This window comes from Colius striatus, chromosome 10 (genome assembly GCF_028858725.1).
Source record: "Colius striatus isolate bColStr4 chromosome 10, bColStr4.1.hap1, whole genome shotgun sequence".
NCBI classification, from domain to species: Eukaryota; Metazoa; Chordata; class Aves; order Coliiformes; family Coliidae; genus Colius; species Colius striatus.
Window position 1 is genome coordinate 13,971,825 of NC_084768.1, and position 27,144 is coordinate 13,998,968.

The 27,144-nt window shown below is 37.5% G+C and overlaps 2 protein-coding genes across 4 annotated transcripts in view; one reads left to right on the forward strand and one right to left on the reverse strand.

The window, feature by feature from the left end:
- Nucleotides 1-13,727, forward strand: part of AK5 (adenylate kinase 5) — an 86,564-nt gene extending 72,837 nt beyond the window's left edge. The window contains exons 12-14 of the mRNA XM_062003410.1: nucleotides 148-264; nucleotides 3,895-4,083; nucleotides 12,342-13,727. Coding sequence (XP_061859394.1) covers nucleotides 148-264; nucleotides 3,895-4,083; nucleotides 12,342-12,446 — 411 coding nt within the window. The 3' untranslated portion in view covers nucleotides 12,447-13,727. The remainder of the gene's footprint in view (nucleotides 1-147; nucleotides 265-3,894; nucleotides 4,084-12,341) is intronic.
- Nucleotides 13,728-13,744: 17 nt separating this feature from the next.
- ZZZ3 (zinc finger ZZ-type containing 3) overlaps nucleotides 13,745-27,144 on the reverse strand; it is a 60,117-nt gene continuing 46,717 nt past the window's right edge. For all 3 annotated transcript variants that reach the window (XM_062003407.1, XM_062003408.1, XM_062003409.1), the window contains exons 9-13: nucleotides 26,587-26,682; nucleotides 22,992-23,144; nucleotides 20,034-20,168; nucleotides 17,371-17,471; nucleotides 13,745-17,002 (exon numbers count right to left, since the gene is read on the reverse strand). In XM_062003407.1, the coding sequence (XP_061859391.1) occupies nucleotides 16,858-17,002; nucleotides 17,371-17,471; nucleotides 20,034-20,168; nucleotides 22,992-23,144; nucleotides 26,587-26,682 (630 nt within the window). In that variant the 3' untranslated portion in view covers nucleotides 13,745-16,857. The remainder of the gene's footprint in view (nucleotides 17,003-17,370; nucleotides 17,472-20,033; nucleotides 20,169-22,991; nucleotides 23,145-26,586; nucleotides 26,683-27,144) is intronic.

Sequence of the window (27,144 nt, forward strand, 5' to 3'; positions counted from 1 at the left end):
TGCAAGGCCAGAAAAACTCCTGTGTTCACTGAACCTGCTTTTAGCAAAACAAGGCAGTTCTCAAGGGAGTAGGACTAGAGTCAGTGTAGCAAACAAAAGTATCAATCTTCTTAGTTAACCGAATGACTCTCTTCCTTTCCAATGCAGGGTATCATCCTAGAGCTACTGAAGGAAGCCATGGTTTCCAAGTCAGGGGACACAAAAGGATTCCTGATTGATGGTTTTCCCCGGGAACTGAAAGAAGCAGAAGAGTTTGAGAGCAAGGTGACCATCAAATCATAATGCTGCTATAACTCCTGTTAAGACATGACTGTGCTTCTGGTGCTGCACGGCTCTCCATCTTTAGCAACAGGGATGTGTAAAGAGCCAACCCAACAGTGCTGTGTTGCTGACCACTCAAACTTTGGCACTCCATCGATACAGCAACTCCAGCTTTTGCCCTCATCTACACACACCACGTGATACCAGAAGAAGTAAAGGCGGATTTTACCCAAATTTAACATAAACCAGGAACAATTCACATTTAGTGGAAAGCAACAGTTTTAGGCTCAGTCTTCTAATTCCAGTGGATGGCTGTTACACTTCTCTTGAAGCTCTCATCAAGCACTATTTGTTGTAGCTTCATGAAAGCACGTATCTTCACAGTTAATATCTCTTACCAATGAGCTGGCTCTGTTAAAGCTCGCTGCCACTTTGAAATGGCAAAACACAGACTTCATTTTTGTGATGAATAACAGGTGGCATAGCCATAAAAAAGAGCAGTTTGCAAGTGACTGCGTGGCAGTTCAAAGTTATCCATTTCCTCAGTGTGTGCTAAGACCTACTGAGAAGTCTCAGCTGTACATTTCTCAGTTTGCAGCAAATGCTCTATGTAAGCCCTGCAAATGAATTTGCCAGGGTTTAGTGCAAAAGAAATGGTTAACTAGAGGAAATAGTTAAGTGTATATTGTATGATTTTGCACTGCACAAATGTCCTGTACTAGTTTGAAAGTTTAAAAAAATCATATTTTCTTCCTGAACTGCCTTATTTAGTTTATTTATTTATCTGCTTTATTTAGTCGATTACCACAAAAACCCAGCAAGATTTAGGCATCAGAAGCTGGACAAAATAATGGGCAATAGGATTTGCTACAGAAGCCATTCATAGGAATGTTGATCTAGCAATTCTCTTACTAAAATGCAACAGACTTTCAAAAAGACATTGTAGATTTCTTTCATTTTGTGTAGAAGGAGGAAAATTTCAGCAGTGCCATATTTGTTATGTTATGTGAACACTGATCTATGTTATAAAGTAGGACTTAGACATTGGAGTGTCCTAGGCTGAGGTACTGCCAAGAAAACAAGACCTGATGCATCCAGTGCAAAAACAGAGCCTCTTTCAGTTCCCATAGCCACAGTAGCCACAAAAGATCCTGTAGTCCTGAGCTTCCTTTGACAGGTTGCCCAAGGAGGTGGTGGAGTCCTCATCCTTGGATATGTTTAAAAGCCATGTAGATTAGATGTTGAGAGAGATGGTTTAGTGATCGGCTTGGCAGTTTGAGATTAGTAGTAGGAACTGATGGTCTTAAAGTTCTTTTCCAACCAAAATGATTCTATGATCCTATGATTCGGAGTAAAATACAAGGACCCCAAGTGGTAATTTTGAGTGTGCTAAATCATCCCTGTTGTGTCCCTGTGACAACTTCAGTTTTCATAGGGTGAACTTGTCTGGCTGTAATCTGCTCAGTAAGTCTGCAAAGTTCTTTTTAATTAGTCATTATTGAGATAATGCTCTGCAGGTCTTTCTGAAGGGCAATGGGCATTCTTCCTACATTATAATTCAATGAAAAGAGGTGGACATCCGGCTTTATTAATTAGTGATGGCAACATGCAATTGAATAATGCTGCTTATCTACATTTTGGGTAAAAAGCATTATAGTTGTTAACAAAAGAGCTATTCTGTTTAAGAAGACGTTGGGGATAGTGCTTATATTTAAAAGCTTGAGAGCCCTAAATAGAATTAGCTATGTATAAACAGCTTATCCTCCAGCCGGTTTTGCCCAATTCCTTCTTATGACACAATTGTACTTCTACCTAGCCATAATTCTCTCTCCTCTCCTCAGACTTTCTGCTAGGTGAGAAGTAGAAAACATTACTAAATTAAAAGTTCCAGCTGGAACATACCCAATAATAATAAAGACCCAATACAGTAAACTTGTTTGGCTTCCTGCAGATGTCCCCACAGCTTATATTATTTAAGCTAAATTGTGCCATTACTGAAAACAGTAATAAAAACAAACAAACAAACAAAAACAAGTAGTAAAAATGGCTGTAATTTCTGATAGGGGCATTACTTTTACTTTTTGCAATTCTGAATGACTTTTCTGTAGCATTTGAATTCCAGGGAACAGCAACATTTAAAGTTTTAAGAGAAATGTACAGGTTTTTCAAAAGCAAATTAACCCCTATTTATCAAACAAGATAGTAGTATCTGATCCTACCAGTCAGTTGACTCCTTCCTTGTATCATCCTTGTAAGGTGATACTATGACTGCAACTGATAAAAGGAATCATTCCTCATTTACTCTGTTGTATTGGAGAACAGACCATGAAATTCCTCATGTGGAGCTGACAGGAAAAAGAGTTCTTAGCATCCTATTCCAATTATACCAAAAGGACATTTGTTTAACTCATTGATTAAGCCCACAACTTTTTTTTAACTTCTTGATCTAAATCTTCAACATCATTGAAGGATTTAACATACAACTGAAAGATAAAAATATCACATTACTTTTCTCTGATCCTGTAACATCTTTATTGTACTTGATATAGTGGAGTTTATCCCTTTAGAATCAGTCCAATAGTTGTTGCTCAGACAAGACCTTGTATCAGAAGGAGCTGTTCTGAGCAGGGTGCATGACAGTGTATTGCAAGATTCATGCTAAATACATGTGTATTTTTCAGCAACTTGGGGGAACGATGGGGATTTGCATTTAGAACTCTTGTGTCGCTCCTAAAATATTGTAAGGAACAGTTTGGTCTTTTTTGCCAGTTCTTTTTTACCTATAAGGTACTGCAATATCTACAGTCAGATGCAGAGAGAGACAATTATTTACTAGCTTTACCAAGGCCTGGGAGTAAAAATAAATAATTCCATCTTTATATTCTTTATAAATAAGGGCAGACTCTCCTTCCCAGATGGTTTAGCACTGGCCAAAATGCACTAAATAGTGGGCTTCTCATAAAATTTGGAAATTAGTCCGCAGTTTATGCTATGGGTAGTAATGATGTAGAATTACACTGCAAATATTGACATAAAAGTATGTGACATCATGTAATTCACAAGATCTATTCCTGTGAATATATTCCGTAATGAGCGTTTGATGGTGTCGCTGAGCCTGTCTCTTGCTACTCATTTCCGTTTCAAGTAGGCACCCCTGAATTTGGACATTTCCTTCTATTGCCTGTTGAAATTCTAAGCTACAGTTTACCGCTCCCTGAATGAAAATCTGCTTTTCACAGGTTGAAAAAAGCAAAGGCTAGAAAAATAATGGTGTCAAGCATTCCATGAGTACAATGTTGGTTGCATCAAGCTTTTGTCAAACAGTTGCACATCGTGAGCTACCTGATGATCTTTGGTCCCAGATAGCCAGAATTTTTCACATCAGCTGTCTCTTTGTCTGTGTAGAGCTCAATGAAGCACAGCCTTGATCCTGAATGCTGCGGTGGCTAAGTGCTGCTGCTGTAAGAAGTGTTTGTTTAATAAGCGTAATTTCTGCATTGGCAAATATGAAAGTCATTTGCTAATAAAGTTTTTGATGACTCTCTTGGTAGCATTTCTTTTTAAAATTATGCAAACAAAATCAGTTTTACTAGGCCTGTGGTTTGGATACTTATTGTTTTCCTTTGTCTCTAGGTTGGGGAACCAAAACTTGTGTTCTGCTTGGACTGTTCGGCAGAAACCATGAGCAGTCGCCTTCTGATGAGAAATCAGAGCAGTCAGCACTCTGATAATGCTGAAACCATCAAGGAAGGAATCGAAAGCTATTACCAAGCATCAAAACCTATGATTGCATACTATGAAAGGAAGACACAGTTATGCAAGGTAAATTGCTTCACCTTTTTAATTAAATTGTTGCTTTTTACTTCCATTATATGAACGATATTCAGAAAATAATGACACAACACCATTTATGAGCTGTACTGGTTTCTGCACTTTCCAGTTTGCTCTCATTTTACTTTTCCCTGGTTTGTTTGCAACTTCTACAAACTTGTACAGAATCTCTTCTTAAACATAATACTGGAAGGCTTTTCTTTATTAGGATTTATTTCTCTGTAAGGGCTTTCAGAGTTATAATGAAAGATTATCTTAATCCAAAGCCCTTTATTTAAGTTTACAATACCAACAATGTATATCCTGAAATAAAACAGACCTGCACACAAGACACATCTTTCTGCTGGAATAAATGACATAGTTTATCAATTGCAATGAATTACCTCAGTTTACACCTGCTCAGGATCTGATATTGAAAGCATTCTTTTTATTATTTTTATTATCAGTAATAATCAGAGAACCAAGACATATTCCTTCAGTGCAATTAACTGATGTATATGCTGGAACATTTACAGGGGATGCTTATCTTCCTCTGTAATATTTCTCTGTTCTGTCTTGACAAACTGCCCCTTATGTTCAGCTACAGAAAGATCTACTCCTACTGATGGTTCTCATCGTAAAAGGGAAAGAATCCAATAATAGTTTCTGGAAATACTATAGGAACTTTTTTCTAGAGGCAATAGCAAACATGCAAATGACATATCCCAAACCTTTCTCCTCTGCAAAGCTCCCAAAAAGAGAAACATGCAGCTAATTTATGCACTCATCTCCTGATGTGGGAAAAGGGTACATGACGTAGTCCTGAGAAAGATGATACTCAAAGGGAGAGTCCTGATTTCTATCCTTGGCTAACCCCACAATAAGTGCACAGAACGCAAAGTCTGGAGTGGCAGAAAAAAATATCCCCATTTACTTTTCTTTTTTAAACTTAAGAACAATGATCTGGTTTTATTTGTATTTTCTTTTATGAGCTACCTTGCCAACATTGCAAGGATGCATCTGATTAAGAATTTAGTATCATACACAATACACCAACACAGTGTGATGCAAAGGAAACCGGAGTATTCTCTGTCTCTAGGATCTTATTCCAGTGAGCTGTACCTGCCACAGTTTTTTCTCTTTTTGAGGCATCAGGGAAGTGACAGCCCCAAAGAGAACAAAACTACATTAAATACATTCAACAGATCTTGCATTCATGGTCTGCCTTATTTCCCTTGACATGGTCTCTCCTTGCCCTTCCATAATACCCCTGCTGCAAGTTTCTGCTCCATCTCCTGCATAATCTATGCAATGGCAAAATATGCAGCATTTTTTGTGAAGGTTATAGCTCTTTTGCTCCTTAAGGGACTTGCCTGTTCTATAGGTCAGAAGTGGAACAGTGCTTTGCTCTCTTTTGTCATTAGTTTTTGGAGGAACTGACCACTATGTATTTTCAGGTTAGGAAATACTTGTACATTGCTTGAAGAGTGTTTATGCTGCTTTTCTTCCAATGTGTGTACATTGCCTGTACTTGCTTCTGATGAGTGTAGGTGTTCAACATAGTTCCATCTTCTAGGTGGAACTATCGGGTATGAAAGCTCTGTAAAATCAGCTTTATAAAGAGTATCATATAAAATGTCCTTCTAAGGTTGAAAAACATGTTCTGTTCTTCTTGAACAAAGCTACTCTATTGAAATGCTTACCTCATCTGCTTCTTTACTAAACTGATAAAATACACATCTGCTATCAAAGATGTGACTTCATTATGGATTTAAGTAAAGTGGGGATATGCCTCCTCCCATCCTGTACCCTTATGATGTAGGCAAGTGCACGTTCAATTATTTATCAACATTTTGAGAAGACTGAAAAAATACTCAGCAAAGGTAGGCTTTTAAAATAACCTCCCCAAGGCTGTCTTGTCACCCCCAGCCAGCCTCGGGTACAAGCCTGCAGCCCCAGTGCCTGTGCAGCAAGGAGCAGAAGCAAATGTAGTTTTCATACAAGGAGCATGTTTTATTGTTCATGGGTGAGAGTGAACTTTCTAAGCAAGTGTTGTCAAACCATTGTGAGAACCTGTTTCAAAATGTACTTTGCACCTACAGTGAAATTGGGAAAGTAAATCTGAGCACTTCTTTACACAGAGCAATTGACCTCAGTAGCTATTCTGACCCAAGTATTCCCTATCAGTTCCGTAGTGGACAGTGCTGGAATAAAAAACAAAATCCAAAAATGTTCAGTTTTGGAAATACACTAAATACTCTGAAACCAAGTGATTTCTTTTCAGGAAGGAATGCTTTTTAGGAGATTCTTCTAGACAATTTTCTTGGATAAGTGCACTCAAAGGGTTTAATCACACAGTCTGACTTGGTCAATGACACAATCCAAACAGTGTCTGGCACAGTGGCATCCTTCCAGTACTCAGTCCTGCTGACCCACCGAGGTTCTTTCCAACCCGTATTATTGCACATCTCACAAATCTATACATAATTTGGCTCAACAATTTGAAGAATGAAGACAAAGAAATAACAATTAAGCTTGGTCAATGACTCTTTTGAAACAAAGAGAACACAAAATGTGGAACTACTAGCTATGTGGGAAATTAAGAGAAAATAGATATTCAGGTTTACAGTTTCAGAACTATTTTAGCAGTGAATATGTTTAAGCTGAGAGCAGAGAGTAAAGGGGAAGTTTGCAATTCCCAGGACATGGAGTTGGTTTCTTATTTATAGCAACATACTTTACAGACTGCTAAGCACTGACATTAGCATTCACTCTGATGTTCCCTGAAAGAAGAAAGGAAAATCAAGTGGAAAGATGAAAAACTACCAGTAATACTTCTGACAAGATTTTACGTGTGTGTGTGGGCTCATCTAAAATAGTTTTCATTATTTGTGGTGTCATACACATACACAGAAGACTAAGACTTTACCTAGGAGCAGTCTAACATGTTCAATATTTTTCTTCCTGATTTTACTTCTAGCATCACATGTTTTCAGCTTTGGGAACCTGTCCTTTCCTATGTGGATTTTATTCCTCTCTAGCACTGATCAGGGCTCCCTTTAAGATGCTGCCGCCTCTATAATTCAGCTCACTGAAAGAATTGTCTATTTGTTTCCTAATCCATTTCAGGTAAAGCCACCAAAGTTAATTTACAAGTTAATTTAAAGATCCTTTAAAATAAATAATCTCATCTAAATTCATGGATTTTAATCCATGGGCCCTGATGTAACTACAGACCAGAGGCTTGTGCACTTTTTCTCGGGCAAAGGTGGTGGAACTCAATAGATTCAGAAAAGTCACATCTTATCTGAAGCTGCTATTTGTGGATCCACATCATTCTGTGACCCCAGGATGGTCAAAGCACCTAAAGAGAAGCTTTTTAAGAGAGGAAGAGGAGTGTCTAGAAGAATCTTTACTTGCCTTCTTCTGGAAAGTTATTCCTGCTCAGACTTGTTTTTCAACAGAAGCAGCTCTTTGGCAGAAGGCCTGTGTGAGCTTTATGTCCCTTGAGATTCCAGCCATGCACTTTCTTTAGAATTCAGTGAACTGGATGTTGAGATTTTGAGACAAACATCTGAGTCTAAATCCCACCTAACTGCCACAGAGATTCAACATTAGCCTTTTTTAGCCAGCTTACTGCAATGTGTGCCTAAGCACCACTAATAATTGTAGGTGAAATAGTGTTTAATTGTATAGGTGATCACAGCTTGTAGGGCTTAACTGTAGCACCCAGTCCCTGCTTTGCCACAGGAGAGACAGAATTGTTAGACTTATTGGCACATTGGCATTGTTTTCTCAGTTTTTAATGTATTTAGGGCTGCTCAAAGACAGAATTGTTAGACTTAACAAGAAAATGGGATTGGCACATTGGTATTGTTTTCTCAGTTTTTCATGTATTTAGGGCTGCTCGAAGTTTTCCACAGATTGAGAAACGGCACATGGCAATGGTGGTACATGTTTAACTTGTCTTACCCAGTCTAAAAGTTTGCAGTCCCAAATCTGTCAGATGAAGTATGTGAATGTGAAATCCAGTCCTAGGCACAAGACCAGCAAAAGGTCTGCTGTGTTAATTGGATGTTGGATGAGTGTTTCTGCTGAGCAGTGGAAGCGTGAGGCATGCACACAGAGTGGATAGATAAAACATCCATGAACCTGATAGGAATAAATAATAGTGATCCTTCCAGCCTCCCAGCTGAGATGAACTGTGATGTAAGTCACAGTGATGCACTTACAAGGGAAGAGCAACTGACTGGAGAAAGGAGGGCAAAGAATGACAGTGTCTTCTGCTCACTTTTCTGCCAAAGCATTAAGTTCCTTAACTGTGTTCTGGAAGGTAAAGTAGTTGTAACAAAAAACCAGAAAGTTTCCAATACATTTTTTAAAAAGCATTTTTTGGGGACATATTTTCACATTCCATAATTTCTTTCTTAGCTACAGAACACCCAGCCGCTGCTAAGGACAGCAAGCAGGTGCTTTTTAACAAAGATCTCTTACTGGGAATGCAAGGACTGAAAGCACTGCTCACAGAAACAACAGTTGCAGGCTGCCTGATTCCGTGGGATTCAGGTGAATTAAATGAATTGGAATGCACTATGGTAGCTGCAGTAAGCAGGGAGGTACTGTTGGGTTTAAATTTATTTCTCAGCTATTTCTGAGGCAGCTGGACAAAAAACCGTCTGAGCATTTAGTAGGCATCTATTTGAGCTTTAACATGGCTAAATGTAAATACCTTTGAAAATATGACCCTCTGTCAATTGAGAAGAAAGGGATAAAAAACCCTGATTTTTTCTAATATCTTACTCATCTTTTAAAGCTTTTTTCAAGTGACAGTATGTAGGAGGGTAATAAGTAATAAAGAAGAGCAATGCAGTGGTAGTCAAGCAAGACAAAACTGATCCTATGTAGTTAAGACACCAAGTAGGTGTCTTAAATACAAGTTTCCTATTGAAAGTCATCCAAGGGAAAGGGGCATAAAAATACAGTAGACAGTCCAGAGCAGAGGATTTTCAAGCATGTCCAAAAACCTCCATGCCCAAGGGAAGTTTAGCCTACAAAGTTCAACCAAAACGATTTTTTTTTTTCTTCTGGTTTCACAGTGTTTTTCTACCGTTTCTTTCTAAAATCAGTGGAAGTCACATGCTGGGTAAGCAGCAGGTATTACATTCTTACCAAACCCATTTTCCATAACCATTATGAAAGGAGCGACCAGCCACCCTTTCATGATCTTCCCCTTCTGAGCCTTCTCATGCCAGTCCCGTTAGAAGCGTCTCTGGGGAGGGACAAATGTGTTCTTTTCCCTTTAGAGATAGTCAATGGTAATAGTGATAGCAGGTATGTCATTTCTTTCCATCTTTTGAAAGGTTGTCAGAGAATCATTAAGCCTGGTAGGTAAGTGGGTGGGGAACAAAGGACCAAGTGTTCCTGTGTCACCCCTTTTGGTGGCTTGTGACCCATTAGATGAGACACCAGTGTAGAAAGAGAAATCAGAAACATTAGCTAAAATACAGTGGTAAATTAATGAGAAATGCAGGTAGGTATTAGGACAGCATGTTTTCACTGAATTTCCAGGCAGCTTGATCCATTGCTCTGAGAAGCAGGTACTGCACTGACTCAGAGAGGTTTTTAACACTCTTTTTAATGACAAAAATAGAAACGTTAGGGAAAACACAGCTGAATTTGACTGAATTTCAATGAGAAGCTTCTAACTAGTGAGTTTATTCCAGTCTCGCTCTGTCTTTCTGAAATCAGTGGTACTCAGCCATCCTCTGTGGCAATTTTAGACTTAAAAATGCCAAAACCTGTCACGAGTGGAGATTTGACAACAGAAAATGTAATTGTTTTATTTAAATGCCAAAAGGAGCAACATTGTACTCCGGAGCAGATTAGTCATTTTTCCTTTTACGTGATTAAATTTCTCTGGTTTTGAAGTTACCTAAACCATAGTGGGATTGCAAAATTGTAAGCACTATGGATCTTGCTTTTATTAGAAGACAGTAGCCTTAAATAACCTTGAAAACAATCTTAATTTATGAGGTTTGGTACAATCTGAGAAACACATGGTTTCCTCTCCTGAAGATGCAGAGAGCATCATTGAATTACTGTGGTACTAGCTGTGAATTATTGTCACATTAAGTTAGTTTTGTGCCATGACTGTAAGTTAGTTTTATGAATTGCACCTCTGTTATTTAGGCGGCCAGCATGGGAAGCACTGGGGTTGTCATAGTCACCCTCATCCATATTTTACTGTGACTGACAGGAAGTCAGTGTTCCAGCCAGTCATAAAGGGTGGCAATTTCCACACTTACAAACCTAATTCTCCATCAGAACTGCCTAGATCTAGACCTAAGTATCAGTCCCGGTTCTAGCAGAGGTCGCTGAAAAGCCAATGGCAATCAGCTCTGCTGTCAGGTTAGATTGGTTACCCAGTGCAGATGTATTTATGGAATAAAGAGATAGTAAAAATACGTATTAAGACAAGTGAGCTTTAAAGTGTCTGTCACCTTCACCCTGTGTAAAGTACATTTCCTGTGGGGTAGCCATATGAAAATAGGGGTCTTGGCAGTTGAGACAAGACAAAACAAGTTGCTTTATGGCACTGGAGATGGGGGTTGCTAGTTTTACTGTAACTGGAGAAAACAGGCATTTGTTCCACCATGGTTCACCAGTTCTCTTTTCTCTTTGTTACTAGTAAGTAACCCCCTCCTAAACCCTTGGTTTCTGTGGCATAGAAAGCTTCTGGAAGACATGCAGCCCTGGTTTGAGAACTGACCTTTCTAAGGCACCACAAGCTATTGCAGCATGTGCGTACTTCAGCATTACAGAAAGCAGCAATCAACATGGCGGAGGGCAAGGGAAGCAAAAGAACTGTGCTCTGAATGACTGCCAGGCAGCTGAGGCTGTAAGGGACCCTTGCAGGGTGTTCAAGGGGACTCCGCCCCAGTCAGGCTCTATAAGGTTGGTCAGTCCCAGTGCTGGAACTGCTGTGTGTGGAGGCCAACTGGGGGGATGTGCCAGCACTTCCAGTGCGATGCAACAGGGGAAAAAAACTTTGCAGCATCTGCAGATGCCAGCAAGAGTGAAACCAAGCTGCAGAGTGTGAAGGCAATCCCTTGCTGGATCTCTACAAGGAGCAGCTGCTGACTCCCACACAAGATTTAGCACTGAGGGACTTACATGTACAGGGTGCAGTCAGACCATACAGTAGCTGGCTGCAAGCAACACACGTATCTGAGAAGAATTTAATGGCCCGTTTCAAAAGCATGTGTTTTGGAGTTTGACACTCTTTTATTCTCCTCAACAAAGAGGTAGCAGAAAGTATGATTATCAGGAATGTCCCTTACAAATACTACAATTGTCTGCCAAGCTAGTCAGCAACTTGGAGATCAAAATGCAGCACATACTTCAGAATGAAAATAAAGAGCTCTCTTTCCTCAAGTAATGACAGACATGAAACTCATGGCTCAGAAAAGCTCAGTGCTACATTATGCTTTCCAGGGAGCAGCAACATCATACCTCTTCACTAAAATGCAGCTCACTCTTTTCCACAGTACAGGAGAAAGGTATCTTTTTTTATTGAAGTCCAGTCATGAAAAATAACCTTAACAGCCTGGAAAACCTCCAGCCCAAACAGAATCTTCGAGGTGTTAAAAGAAAACATTTCTTCAATGAAGATGAATTCTCGTAACACAAAACCATTGCCGCTACAGAACGTGTTGCCCAAAGGTCGTCATAAAACCAGAACCAATTCACCAGGCTCGCAAATACAAATGCACAAACACACAAGTGTGTGAAGTTACTGCCATCGAACAGCTTTTAGGTCAGTCGCAGCGTTATGTACTCTGACGCTTCAGATGACAAGAAATAAACTAAGAAGTCGGTGCTATTTATCTCATTAACAGTATGGTATCGAAGTTACTCAGTTTGCTTCTGGAAGGTATTAAATGTTAAGATAGCTTCTAAAAATCTTTGGAAACTGTTCTGTATGTCAAAGGTGGAATTTTTCTTTAAAACTTGAGTACTTAGCAGAAAGAGCTCAAGCTCCCCCATTTGATTAATGTTCTTTGTTCCAGATGATGGAGCCTACAGAATCTCCTCGCATAAATCTGCAGAAACACAGTGCATAAGTCAGTTTATGGAAATTGCTCCTCTACATTAAAATGCTTTTAATAGGAAACAGAACAAACTTTATTTTCTATTTTGTGCCAATGTTTAGATTCTGAGATAATCCTTTGTAACTTAATCGAAAGTAACGGTTTTTGCCTGCCTCACAGGTTGATGCAGAAGGAACGCAGGAGGATGTTTTTCTGGAACTCTGCAAGACGATTGACTCTTTGCTGAAAAAGGAAGAGGCAGCTTTTTCAATAGAAACGCAGTAACGGTGTGTACACAGCCTCACCTCACGTGCACTCGACCGTCACGATTCAAATGCTGTTCAAAGCAATACTGCTTTCTCGAGAGGCATCTGGAATTTGTGCATGTGGTACATACATTATTTTAGATGAAACCTTTTTTTCTCTGTTCTGACAATACACTCAATAGAAAGTGGTCTGTATGCTATCACTACACCGAGAACTGTATATTGTTTCATTGGTTGTTTGCTCTTCACAGGTTAAAGGCAGCATGGTGAACAGCAGCTCTGGTTTCTATTTCATGGTCAAACACATTTGATTTTAAATCAGGCAGTACCTGACCAGCAGTGAGCTCTTCAGCCACATCCATCACCATTTAGCATAATAACTTTAAGGATATTGCCTACAAGTTTGCCATTGGTTATGATTTTCTTTTCTTTAACAGTATTAATTTCTGTAGGGTCACTTAGCTTGTTCTTGGGCTTTGGTGACTAAAATCTGTTCTCTGTTACATGCAGCTGTAAGACAGCTGGAATAAGTCAAGCTACAAGTTAAAACTTTTCACACGTCCGCAGACCATTGTCACAACAAGGAGAAAAAGTAATTGACAGTTCAATTGACAATTCATATGGTGGAAGTCTGACCATTGTTGTGGAGCAGACACTGTTTTTGAAACAGCCTTGTCTTCTGCTGGGAACCGCAGGATATTGTAAATGACAACTTCCCAGTTTTGTGAGCCAAGGCGAAAATAATGATTGTATTGTATAGTTAAATGTGTAATCCAGTAACTATCTGTATTAACAGCGGTTGTCCTACAGTACTTAAAAGTCTACGTATAAACTTGACTATGAGAAGGAATGTACAAAGATGTCTTTAAATCGTACCTTGGAAGTATTTCAAAGTCCAGATCATCTGTTGTCCTGTACTGGCATCACCAACATTTTTTTGAGGGGAGAAAAAAATAACTCCCAACCCTCAAAAAAGGAACATGTCAGGGATTATTTAATTTGTATTGCTTGCATCTTTATTAAGCCATTTATCCATTCGAGCTGCAGAAAAGTCTGTAAGAATCGTATCACATTTCTGTTAGGTTAACCAAAATATTGTGGAGTTTCTTTGGTATTCTGATAACTAAATAAAAAGCTTGTTTGACATTCCTGTAAAGTGACTGCATCCTCTTACAGGAACTACTGGCAGAATTCACAGTTGAAGTGGGTTGCATGATTGTTCTTACTGTCAAAGTTGTACTTTATGCGGCAGATTTGTATTTTTAAAGTTACCCTTCTTGTAATGAAGACATAATACAAATAAAACATGTACAAAAATGAGGAGTAGTGATTTGTTACAGTATATGTGGGTTTAATCCTTTTTAAAGCACAGTACATGACTTGAAAATATAGCTCAAATCAGCATGCTTACAGAATATGTCCTTTTTCCATTCAGGGCAGATTCTTCCGTTTTCTTTTTCTTCCTTGGCGTTTGCCTTGTAAATGCTAATTCAGTGATTTTTTTAAGGGGCTATTTTAGATATGTTCTTAGCATTCATATCCTGGATGTTCCTTCTTTCCTGGGTCCTTTTATAACCTACATTTTACCTCTGATGCTCTAGAAAGTGCTTCTACAGCTCCAGACCAGTACTATTAAGTGACCAGTATTGTCTGCAGTACAACAGCTTTAAGCAAGACTTTCAGCATGCAGCAGCTTGTGAAGGCAGGTTTCCTAAACCGAGCCCTGAAGCACTAGCAGCTGTCTGGAGTAGTATATTTCCCAAATAAAAACAATGAAAAAAATACCCTACTGTGGAGTTACCATGAAAATTCCAGCTCATCTCGGCAGGTTTTCTGGAGTATTTTTTATTACTTCGAATTACAATATAAGTTAAATTGTGTGGAGTATCACACTTGTGCAGGATGGGAAGAAAGGCAACAATCAGCTTTTTTTCTTTTTTAAAAATCAAATTACAAAAGCTACTTAGCATACAGTTTAATTTTTCTTTCTGCTGCTTCTGGTCTTTTCCATGGAACAAAATGAAAACCCTCCCATGCTTGGCTGGGTGTATGTGCATTAGATACCTATTTGCTTCTGTTCAGGATTTATGCGAGAGAAAGAGCTGTATAGGCATGCATATGGAAATATAAATATTTATACATATTCAATAAAAAGAGGACTTATCCAAGACAATTCTTTCTTGGGTGATTCAGACTTCTCCTTCTGCTTCCCATCTCATTCAAATCATACCATGGCTTTTTGTTCTTCCCAAGCTATTTTAAACTGATGACTGAATATATTCACTGATGTGCTTTCGTTATTTTCTTCCCATTTTTTCAGGCTATCAACATAAAAAGCAAGTATTACCACAGATCCTCTCCCTGATAATACACCTTCACCAACTCTAGCTTCCTAAAAACAGCACGAGTGAAGTGGAAAGCACGTTTGTTATGGTATCAGAGAGCCTCTCAGAGCAGTATCTTTTCCAATTAAAACCCAAAATTACAACATATGAATTTTTGTGTTGTCTTTTTTGAAGGTTAATTAAATTTATCTAAGTTTACTAGACAGGTGAGATATGTTTACACGAGACACTCGCTCAGTGTTTTAGTAACTGTACCGTATTACCTTCTAAAGAGATTAAATGCTCAAAATTAATTTCCTCCTGAAGCAAAAAATAACTACACCTAAAGTTATTGCAAAATTTAATACCAATCAGCTTACAGTGAGAGCTATTAGGTGGTGCCAGCCAATTATCCTTCTTATTGCCATCTTTTAAAGTCAAATTAGTTTCTAGCTAATTACTCCGAGTATTCAAGTTTCAAAGCAACTGGAAGTCTATTACAGTTATAAAATAATCAAGTGTTTCTGAATCACAAGCTATACATCTCAATAGAAAATATATTAACTAAAAAATATGTCACAATAATTACAAAGCTTCTCAGACAATGGTATACAGTGTACCAAGGCTACTGAAATCTGAATTGGCTGCGATCTGAGACACAACAGTCTGTGAGTAAGACACGAGGAGACTAAACTGCTAATCCTGCAAAAGGCGGAGCGTGTTTTAGTGGGCGCAGAGCACCGTCAGTTCCCACCGAAACGGGCAGCAGAGGCGGCGCCGGGCATCTCGCAGGTCTGCATAGTGAGTATTTGTATGACGGGTTAAAAGGTCCTTTCAACTGTTTTCCATCTTGATTAAAAAGTCAGAACTACACAGAAAGGAAGTCACGGCAAGCAATCTATATATAAACAGACTGTATCCACATAGTTTATTTCTCACAGTTCTCCTGACAATTGAACATTATTTAAGAACATACTGTATACACAGATAAGAAGAAACATACAAAATGTTTTAAATGATGCACAACAAAATCCAGCAGTATAAAAGAATGCATGTGAACCCTTGCTCACTGCTCAGGCTAAATTTAATCACTGTTTAAATAGTAATAAAAATACAATCTTTCATGGATCTTGTGCAGACTACAAAAGAGGAAAAAATTATTACCATATATATGATTTATATTAGGCAGTTTTCTTTGATGAGTTGCACTAACAACTCCAAATACAGAGGCAGAAGGCTGTGTATTTTATTTTAAAGGAGTTAATGTTGAGTATTAGAGACTTTACACAGTTACTACCACTGGCACTTTTCACCATATTTTGTACACATCACATGATCATCTTATATAACATTACATTTAAAAAATATATCTGAGTGACAATTTTATAACATTCACACACCATGAGCTGGTTAAGGAAGCAATGCCACAGTTGCCTCCTGTAGTGCTTCACTGTTGGTAAATAGAGTTCATCGTGGTTTGAAAAAAAAAATAATTAAAAAAAAAAATTAAAGAAATTGAGAGTCAATGTGATTAAGCAGCTCCAATTTAATAAAGGCCTGTAACCAACCATTGCTGAGACAGTGAGTATTTTTTTAGAGTACATCCTAGAAGCAAACACTGTCATTGGTTAAAACCTTGCCTAAAGAAGTCAGTTACTGTGCTGAAAACTATTTCACAACAAAACTGCAAGCTACTAAACTGTTTTTATATAAATACTTCACCTCCTCTGGATCTCATTATAACCAAGTTCTTCAAAGCCTTTGGAATTTACTCTATCTTTAATGTGTGCTCTCATTTCTGGCTCACCCTTTTGTATGTGTTTTTTTTGTGTTTAGATTCACCACCCAAAAATGACTAACGTGGTGAAAGAAAAGTCTCCCAGTGAAACCTTCTGCACACTAGGAATGTTCAGCTGCTGTTCAGTGATCTAGAACCATGACAGCTCAAAGCTGTAGTTTGACAAGTACACCCAGGAAGCTGTCATGCTGTGAGCGACATTTCAGGGAAAGCAGAGTCTTTCCAAAATGTGCACAGAATTAACAATGGTGCCATTGTTATTTTTCAAAGAGGATAGTAAGCCCAAGATGGTAGATCTGCTTCCCATGTCATCTATTTGCTGGAAAGTAGTTTGGGTCAAGATAATTGTAACTGGTGCCCTGGGACATGCAGTAGTCTCTGTCTAAAAATGTCTCTGCTCTGTAAATAGGTTCTAACTGATGATCTTCCTTATGAATCTCTGTTTCATGCAGACTGCAAGGGAAAGAAGAAGATAACAGTTTAGAAGTAAATTTTCACAGTTTAAAAGTCCTGATCTTTAACTTTCAGAAACAGTGATCATATTAACGGTTTCCTACCAAATTTGATACCAATTACTAAAATGTCATTTCCCCCACTATTTAACAGTGCCAAATTTATCTGTCCACTGCATTAAGAAAAAAACCCCTACATCCAGAACACGCTTACAAAATGTATCTCCCCAAATAAAGTATCTTCCACTTTGCTCAGCACATGACACACGGCCTATGCTGGAGCAAAGATTTCCAACATATACAGCAATTAAGCCACACATTAAGAGTCAAGCTAATTATAAATAACAAGTAGAAGCATATGCTGCTCACCAGTCGGAACAAGAATCACAGAAATCCAAGGACATTTCTTGAGGGCAGTCCTGACAGTGCCACCTAACACCCTGGATAGGTTCAATTCCGCAGTTATCACACTGTGAAGCAGATGGAAGAGCACTGAAAAAACAGCCGCTGTAACCACTGACGTGACTAATGGTTCACACCAATACACCATACAGAAATACCCATGAGCAGGTGGATTACTGTTCGCCCACACAGCTGAGTCCTTCTCACACAGACCATAATGCATTCATACTCTAGACAGGACCTCCAGAGCCCTGAGGACTGATCAATCTCTCTCTTGCTCTGTTCCCTACTCCCAAAATGCTCCATGTTGACATTATTCTCCTGCTGAACAAAATCATACTGAGTCCTGCCTGCAGACACTGCTCATCCTCACATGGCTGTAAGAACTGCTGTGACACAACACAGCAACATGACGGTTCTATAGCTTCTGTCCAAACACACAAAATGTCTAACTATGAATCCACTTCCCATGGCAGAAGAAAGCAGTAAGACAAGTAGAGCTTGCTGAGAGGCTGTTGATGGGCTGCAGATCAGGACATGACAGGTCAGACTGATGCACTTCCAAATTCAGGAAATATCACATTATGGGCAGGCTGGAGCTAAAAGCCAGATAGCTGGGAAGGAAGTGGGACAACATGTTCAGGAAAAAGAACAGAAGTTTAAAACTAAAGCTGAGCAAGAAGAGAACTAATCCCCTGAGAAGAATCAGGGACAACACAACAGTAGCTGAGTGCAAGAATAGTGTAGTATGAAGAGGAGGAAACAAAGTACAAATAAAACATCAAGACCAGATGAAAAATTCATAATGGTACAGAACAGGGTTGGAAAAACAAAAATATTTTATAAAATAAAAGGAATCTGGAAAATGGGACTTGGAGGCAAGAAGAGTTTTTCAAAAACCTGAACTATGAAAAGTGCTGCAGAGGCAGGACTGAAATGGAAGAAGAAATGTGGGAAACAAGCCTGGGATCCCATAGCTCAATCTTTCTTCCCAACCTGAAGTTCTCTCATAGCATCTGTGCTCATAGCACAGCAGCTCATTTCTGGCCACAACTAATCCAGTCTGGGTTACAAACACCTTACAGATTTGTCACAGCTGGATCCCTTTCTTTCACAGACGGCTTCCAGTTTGAGGGTTGACAATGAGAAGGGGCTAAGCATACTCAGGGATGTTCTCTGAAAATCTCAGGTTCAGAATCATACTAAATACTTTTAAAAAAATAAATCAAAATTTGAAAAATCAAGATAGTGGAAACCCTTGCCCTTAATTTCTGTGCTCCAGCTTTCCCCTCCCCTGTGAAACAGAAATAATACCATGCCTTTCATCACCTAAGAAAAGAAAAAACTATTTGCAAAGTGCTCTGCTATTACAGCAATGAAAGCCACAAAAAGCCCACAAGTGATTCAATAAATTAATATTCAAAGTAGTGAGTTTGAATAATGTGTAGTAAATGAGGCTGAAGGCCATGCAGAACCAAAAGTGTTCTGAAAGGTTACTTATTAGGTGAGCTCCGTCCAGCCTGTGCACAGAGCGAGGCAGCACTCCTGAGGGAAAATAGTACAGAATCATGGAATTTTATAGCTTACCATAACGTGTAGAAAGATCAAATGCAGACTGCAAAGAACCTTTCAGGCTTCAGATGTTTGAAACTGTATAATGCCAATCTACTTCTCTGAGTAATTTTATGTAGAAAAAGCAGCTAGTTTGTTACCTATAGGTCTGGTCTGCCTGATACAAGTTTTCATTTTAGGGGAAGGAAAATGCTTAACTTAAACCAAAACAGAACACACCAAAAAATGCAAACACACCATAGTAACTTTAAAAAAAAAACCCAAAATGTCAAACAACCCAAAAGAGCACCTTAGTTTAACAATGGGATTAAGTCTGTTAAAGTCCACTGACGAGGCTGTCTCTTTCCAGTCATTTTGAACTGAACTTCTGAGTATCTTTGCCTCCTTTATATAAATGAATATTAGAAAATAAAACTATCTGTATAACACTAAACAATGTAAAGATACTGTTCCAACACAGTAACCAGCTACGCAGAAAATCCCTTGCAAATCAGAAAATATCATTTCTCTCAGGTCACTGTTAACAATTGATACTGGCACAACAAATTTGTTTAACTTAATGTTTATTTTCTTAACTTCACGTAATGACTATTTCATGTCCTTACTTCAACTTAATTGAATAACTACTTGATAGGATTGGGAAGATGCTACAAAATAAATATTCTTAATCTATCCTTGTTCTAATTCAAAATCTTTGTCCCTTCTTTGGCCTCAGGTGGAGGCAAAATGACTCCAGAATCATTATGAAAACAGAGTGTAGTGTCAAATAGAATTCTAGAAGGATTTAACAAGGCTATAGAGCTGTATTTCCATAACACAAATGAGGAAAAGACAACGTGCTTATTAATTTTCATACTAGATCAATGTTCAGTGAAACCTGAGCTATGTGAAAGAGCGCATTCCTTGGGTAGGTGAGAGAAAGTAGGCAAAGTGAACACGAACTAAGGAACCAGACTTGCTACATTAAACAGACCCTTTTTGGGAAATCCAAACCACGTTATCTCTGAAAATCTCTACAACAAACCACTGAGTAACAGAAGAACATCTCTTAAACTCACCTTGAATCCCACATGCTGCACAAATCCACTTTCTGCATGCATTTGCTGGAGCTTCTGTTTCTTCAGTTTTTTAAACTCTAACAGTTCTTTGTATTCAGGTAATTCTCGATATGTTATGGGAATACTCTCTTCATCCTGTTCATGGTTTAAAAAAATTATTCTCTATTTTAACAATATAATAACTAGTAAGACATATATTCCATACATCACTATGTATGATTAATAATCTTTGAGAAAACGCTGGAAATATATTCTAAGAAGCATACTGTGAAATTGTGTTTAAAGAATCAATGGCATTGTTTTAAAATAAAGCACAAAACAGCACATACAGACAACTTACTTGTTAATTATTATTATTATTTCTACTTTCTTATCTGCATTAAAACATTTTCCCATACACACGTTTCTGCTGGTGGAGAGTTTAGCTGGAGAGAGCAGTTCCCAACTTTAATTCCTAGGCTTTTTTCTCATCTTGGATGCCTAACTGCTATTGGCATATCATCCATTTGTTCATTCACTGTAGGCAAAATGGCAGCTGCAGTAAAAGGCTTAGCTTTTGTTTAAGACAAAGCTAGTTCCTTTTAGTTTTAAATACTTGGCAACAGATATTATACTTGAGAACTGAAACTTCAGGTTAATTTAATCAAGTTAACTGATCTTTCTCTTTACTGTTCTGTGCAATACTACAGAATAATACTATTCTAAGGGTAGTTACACTGTTATGAAGCACTTTCAGAACTGTGAAACCAGTAAAAACAAATTATACCCAAAAACCTTTTACAGTTTTAAGACTTTCTGCAAAAATTCTGACTTTTAAAAGACCTTTAAATCAAGACAGTAGCAAGCTTCCATTATATATATATTTTTATATGAAGACAGTTGATTTTAGCAGTACTAACTTCTCACTTTTACCTGTGAGAATAAAAAGTGATGAGAAGCATCATTTTCTGATTGGGAGAGCAGAAGTTTCAGAATTATTCAACTCCTTCACCCCTTTACTGTCTCTTCATAACTTAAGAAAATAGATAGCTGCTTTTCCGAAGTTATAAAAAAGTTTGACTTCCAACAGGCTGGCACAAATGACTTTGCCAGAGATTTAAAACAAATAACTCTCACTTTTTAAAGGGAGACTCTATTTCTGTTTTTTTCTCATCCAATTTTCTCTTAACATAGGTTGAAGACCTCTGTTTAATGAGAAGACAGAAGTTGTCATTCTGCATCAAGATGGCTACTTAATTGTAGCAGCTGGCCCATTCAAGATGGCCTGTTTCAAGACGGCAGTTTAATTTTATCAGCTGTACTTGGTAGGTGTCAGCTGTTTTCATAGACAACAAATCTTCAACAATGTAGAACAGTTTTCATATCCTACACTGACAGGAACATTCGGTGCAGAGAACAAGAAGACAGTAATCAAAATTCTTCTAATGTAGCCTACACATATAATTTAATCTTCTTTTTATGAATCTCTGAAGACCAGAATCTGTATCATTTATTAAGTTTATTAAAGGAAGTGAAGGAAAGAGGCTTGCTCTTTAGTGTTAAACTTCTAAAGACCTTATCAATTATTTAACTTTCAACCTATATAAAGGACTAGACTCCAAATGTTCAGGAAAATCAAGGCCAAATGACATAATTAAATGGTGTGATGCTAAGCTACACTCTCTTAATGTAAAACAGGGATTCACCTTCCATGCAAATCTCTAAAGTTTCTTCTGAAAAAAACTGCCTGGCACGAAATAGATGTATATTGAATAAACTGTACTATAATAGTTCCCTGTGTGAATACTTCATTCTGGAATAATAAGTAGCTGTAATCTAAAATAATTGGACTATTTACAAAATGAAGTAATCATAACTTTACTCTGTTGGGAACAGGGGGCTTCACTTGGGAATAACTCATTTACATAAAACCAATTTTTCAGGAATGGTTATGCCAGTCAAGCTGACTGGCAATATCCAAGCAAAATCTTGTGTCTTTACAAGCAAACAGCACCTGGTATTTCCATGGTAAACAAGTCAAAGAAAACATTTCCTATAATTTTCTTGCTACACTGAATCTATGTAGGAAGATTTTGCAGTACATGTAAAAAAGTCAACAAAGAAAATTGATGGACTTGTTCTGGATGCCCTTAATACTTCTGTTATGCAAAAAACTTTCATATGCAAGATGTGCCTAGGCTCACCAAAAAAAACCCAAAACAGAAAAAGATAACAAGTCAGATTCTTCAGTCTAAGCGTAGTAAAGACACAGTGACTCACATCAGCTGTGAAACTTGCCCAGCCTCTAAGCTGTAGGGTACAGTACCTTTATGATTCTATGATCCTATCTGGGAGTGCTAAAGACATATGTCTAAATTCTTGTGGTACTGTGGCATGTGATAGTTTAGGAAAGTGGAACACTACATGATGCAATAATACATTGGGTTAGGATGTCTTCTCGAATTTGCCTCAAAAAATGCATAAATTTGCTTGTTGATTGGCAACTCAGTCTGTTAGTTCACACTTTGAAAAAATGCATAAAAATACATAATTAATTCAGCCAGTAAAGGAAGAGACAAAAAGCAATAATGCCAACAGTGTTCAAACTTTATCAGAGGTCTATGTAATTTTTCTAAAATACATCTTAAACCAGAATCATAACCGCATAGTTTATATGATTTTCAAACTCATGTCAGATCACTTTTTGAAAACATGCAACTAAAACTTTTCACAGGTGTTTCAGGACAGAACTGGTTATTACTTCCTTAATGTACTTCCTTTCTGATTTGGTCTACACTTTCTGCAACTGGAGGCCTTTGTATTAATTATGTGTTTGTAATTCAAATCAGCTCATGAATCTTATCACAATTTAATACTTACTTGATTGCATTCTTTTTATGGCAAAGATGTTTAATCCTCATATTATTAATTAAACAAGGTTAAAAAGAAAATAAGCAAGACATTCTCTGACTGACATACCGATACTTCCTCTTCTGCTGCAGTATCCATATGGCTGTGAAAACTGGATCTGTCATCATCTTCATCCATATAAACTGGAGGTTCATGAGATGTCATGAAAGTTGAAGGTTTGAAAAGATGTTTATTTAAAGGATGCTGCCGTCTACTTGATGACTACAGTGAAAAAATGATATATTTTTAAAAACATTCCTTGGTTATTATCTAAGTAATCCTCATTGATAAACCTTGATGGAAATTTGCTCTTGTGCACTAAAAAGTCTATTATCTTTCCAGTTCTTTTTACTTAAAACTCTATATCAAAGCCTCATACAGCTGGAACTTTTCCTCCCCCATAAGAAATTAAATCAGATGAACAGTGTAATATTTCTTTGGTAAGAATGCATTAATAAAGAGACCTTACCACAAAAATCCTACCATCTAAACAGATGAAATTGCCAAAAAGAACATGGAAAATAAAGCTGAAACAATTTTGAAGACTGACAACCAAAGTGCAAAGCTATCAAAAGACTTCTAAGTCATGAATGGTGTGATCATGAGACTAAACAAAGCAATAGCTTTGCAAATGTCTAGGATCCAAAAGACCAGTCCATGGCTGACACATTATCTACTTTTTGTATTCATTTGTGCCTTGGAAAATCTAAGTCTAGGCTAGTTGCCCAGATCTCTTTCCTAGTCCAGAGAAACAAAAGGCAAATCATTCCACCATAGAATTTTCTAAGAGTGAGAAAGAATTGCTCTCTGAAGGTTCTTTTCCATTGCCACCAACTAGAAAAGGAACCCAAAATGTTAGATGAGATATACACTAACGGAGTTATTCATCTAAAACCTTTCAACCTTATTGTTGTCTGAAGGTGTAGAACACATGGCAGTTTTAAAATAGATCAAAGGCTCTCAAGACCCTATTACTTATTCCCCATGGAAGAATATTAAATAGCAAAAAAGAAGAATTTAGGGTTAATGAAACTGACTCAATTCTCTTTTTAACATGATTCTACTTCTACTGAAGAATGAACAACAATGCTACATAAAAGAAAACAGTTAAAAAATATTATTTCCTGTGGGAAATGTATCTTCTGGATTAAGCATAAAAGCAGGTTCATTAATGACATTATATAAGCATTAAATTGAAACTGATAGCCCATAATTGAAGAACTGAATACTAGAGTCCTAAATCTCCGATTCAGTTTTATTTCCAGCAATAGTAGATAATGATTAAACAGGAAGATAAACTGACATATCCTGTTTAATTTCCTCTATCCCTTTCCAGAAGAAACATTACATCATATGAGGAGATACAGACAGTAACTCCAACAAAATGTTCAAGAAGTGAATAGGTTTCTCACCTCTCCACTATTCATTTAGAAAAAAAAAAACCTTCCTGGGCAATCCCCATGTAGAAATGCAAGTACCTTCTTGAGAAGTATCCCTTTTGATGCAGTTATTTACATTTAATATATCTATGGCTTTTATTCTCCCATTGATTTGTGCTTTAAGTATCAGCATCCAATTTTCATACTTCTGTTATTGGCAGCAAAGCCGACACTGCAGTTTAGGGCATATGTGCATACTTGGTATCAAAATAAAGGACGAGCACAGCATAAGCAAGATCCAGGCTTCCAACATCCCTTGCTTTTTCTTTTCTGCCACAGTATGTTAACTTCATTGGAGACTTGGGAATAACTACAGCCTGGTACAGGGCTGTCCATCTGTGCTCTAAGTAGGCAGCTATATTAGCAGACAGGGAGCTCAATTCCCCCACATGCACTGATCTGATTTTTACATCTGTTGTATTTCTTACTTTAAATACACATATGAAACAGAGATGCCACCTTAATAGAAACCAGGGCACAATGACCTTACTCTTATGACCTGGCAGTAAGGATATGAATCATACTGTGAAAACAGATGCAAGTATTAGATTTGTTCTACACAGAATCTTTAGAAAAGTCTGTAGGATGGTAGCACTAGCACTGTAATATGAGAATGTTAAGAACTTTATAAAAATATGTTTCACTCCTGGTTATACTGTGTTTGTATGCAGAGCTGTGGGCTTGAAGAACTGTACGGATCACTGTTTAAATTCGTGAAAAACACGCTTGGAATGTCACACGTATTGATTATTTCCAGTATTTATCAAATACAGTGATTTGCTGCTTGGCAGCATTGCTCACGTTCTGTAATAAGAGTCTTTCCAAATAAAACTAGGAGGAAAGAAGAAAAGGCATGTGACTAAGGTCATTTAAAATGGTATAGTGACATAAAGAACTCAAATAATTATAATTTTCAGAACTCAATTTTCAATGTTTTTTGAAATCAGCTCCACAGTATGGTAAACTGCAGAAGTAATTCAGAGTTCCAATAGATGAATCTAACCACAGTATTTAAGGTATCAGTGTTTCCAGATGGTTTTTTTGGTTCTTCACTTTTCCAATCACCAAGATGGCAGTGATGTCTGCACCTTCCCTGCCTCTGTTTATAGAGCAGAACAGCACAGTAAAATCCTGGTGAAAGTAAAATGGCATTACCATGACGGATGGCAAACTGGAAAGCCTCTGATAGGAACATTCACTGTTTGCAGTAACTTCAGAGAATACTAGGCGACAATTGGGAGGGTGTAACATTTTAAATCATTAGAGATGCACTGTGGTAGACCTTTACATCAGGCCTCTCTGGCAGTAGCTTTTGTTCCCAACCTTTCCAAAGACTAAATCTGCAAATCTGACTTTTTACAGAATCAAAGGCTTACTCTGTTCTTAATCAGAAAACATCATGGACATCTGGATGGAAAAAAGTAATGTTACTCTAAAAAATGCCACTGTAACAGGTTTTAAAGAACCCCACAGACAACAAAGAAAAGTCCTCCAAAACCTGAGACTGCCCTCTTCAAATGCCTCAGGTCCTCATTAGTACCCAGGAGTGCCACATTGTTTAAATCAAAATATACGGTTGGTCTGCACAGAAATCTAGTGTTTTGTAAATTAACAAGATTTCTCAGAACCAAGGGATTTTCTTGGACCATTCCAAGATCGAGACGAATTCTGTACTTTATCAGTAATTTATATGACCATTTTTTTCTAATCATAGTATATGCTGCAAATCAAAATAAAACACAACATTTCAATCTATGCTTATAGTAGCTCAGTAATGAAGAATTTTCTATGTTTTTGTTAATTAGATGACCGTACAATATGAATTACAAGGCTCCTTATCCTCTTCCAACAGTTTTCATTATTCTTTTCTAGATCAATTCCAGTAAACTTACAAATGCAGAGAAAGTACACCAAGATAAATCAATGCTGTTAGTTCAACCTGCAATGTCTGCTGTGTTCTCTGTTCTGACACTTCATGTCCCTCAGATTACCCGATACAGATGTAATTAAGAAATGTTGACGTGAAACTAGAACATCCAACTCTAGTGCTAATGACAAAGGAAAAAAAAATCACTTTGTTAAGCAAGAAATACATGCAAGGTGGAACTAGTCAGTAAAAAAGCACTAATTAAGACTTAAATCTATTAAAAATACTAATAATTTACACGCAATTTGCACACAAATACAAACAGAAATACTGAATTTCTGCTATAATATTGTCTTACCTTTTTGGAATATAAATATAAGTTTGGAGTTCTTCCTGGAACTGGAATACCAGCTTTAGTCAGTTTAATAAAATATTTTTGCACTCTACTGGCAACCTAGAAAAAAACCAAACATGTGATGATTAAATGTCAAATGAAATATAGCAGGCCTTCATTTCAAAGTCTGGCCAGCTTTGCTACAGTGGTCCAGATTCACTTTCTACTTTGTGATTACTACTCTAACCATTACCTGTCTTGCTATTTTTAATATTTCCAGACACTTTGAAGGCTTTCAGAGGAAGAAAAAGCCTAGCATGGTTTAAAACTACACAGGAAATCTAGCAAAAAATATAACAGAAGGGAAATAATTTTAGTAGTTTGTTATTACATTGTAAAGAAAGACTAAGTTAAAGTTACTCTTTCTTAACAATGACAGGTAAATTTTGCATAGTTAGCATACAGAAAGTACCTCTACAGTTTATTTATTTCATAAATGAGCATACATGTTTAATTTTTTTAGGAATGGAGAAATACATTTGTTAAGTACAGATATGATCAGAGATGAAGTAATCTTGTACA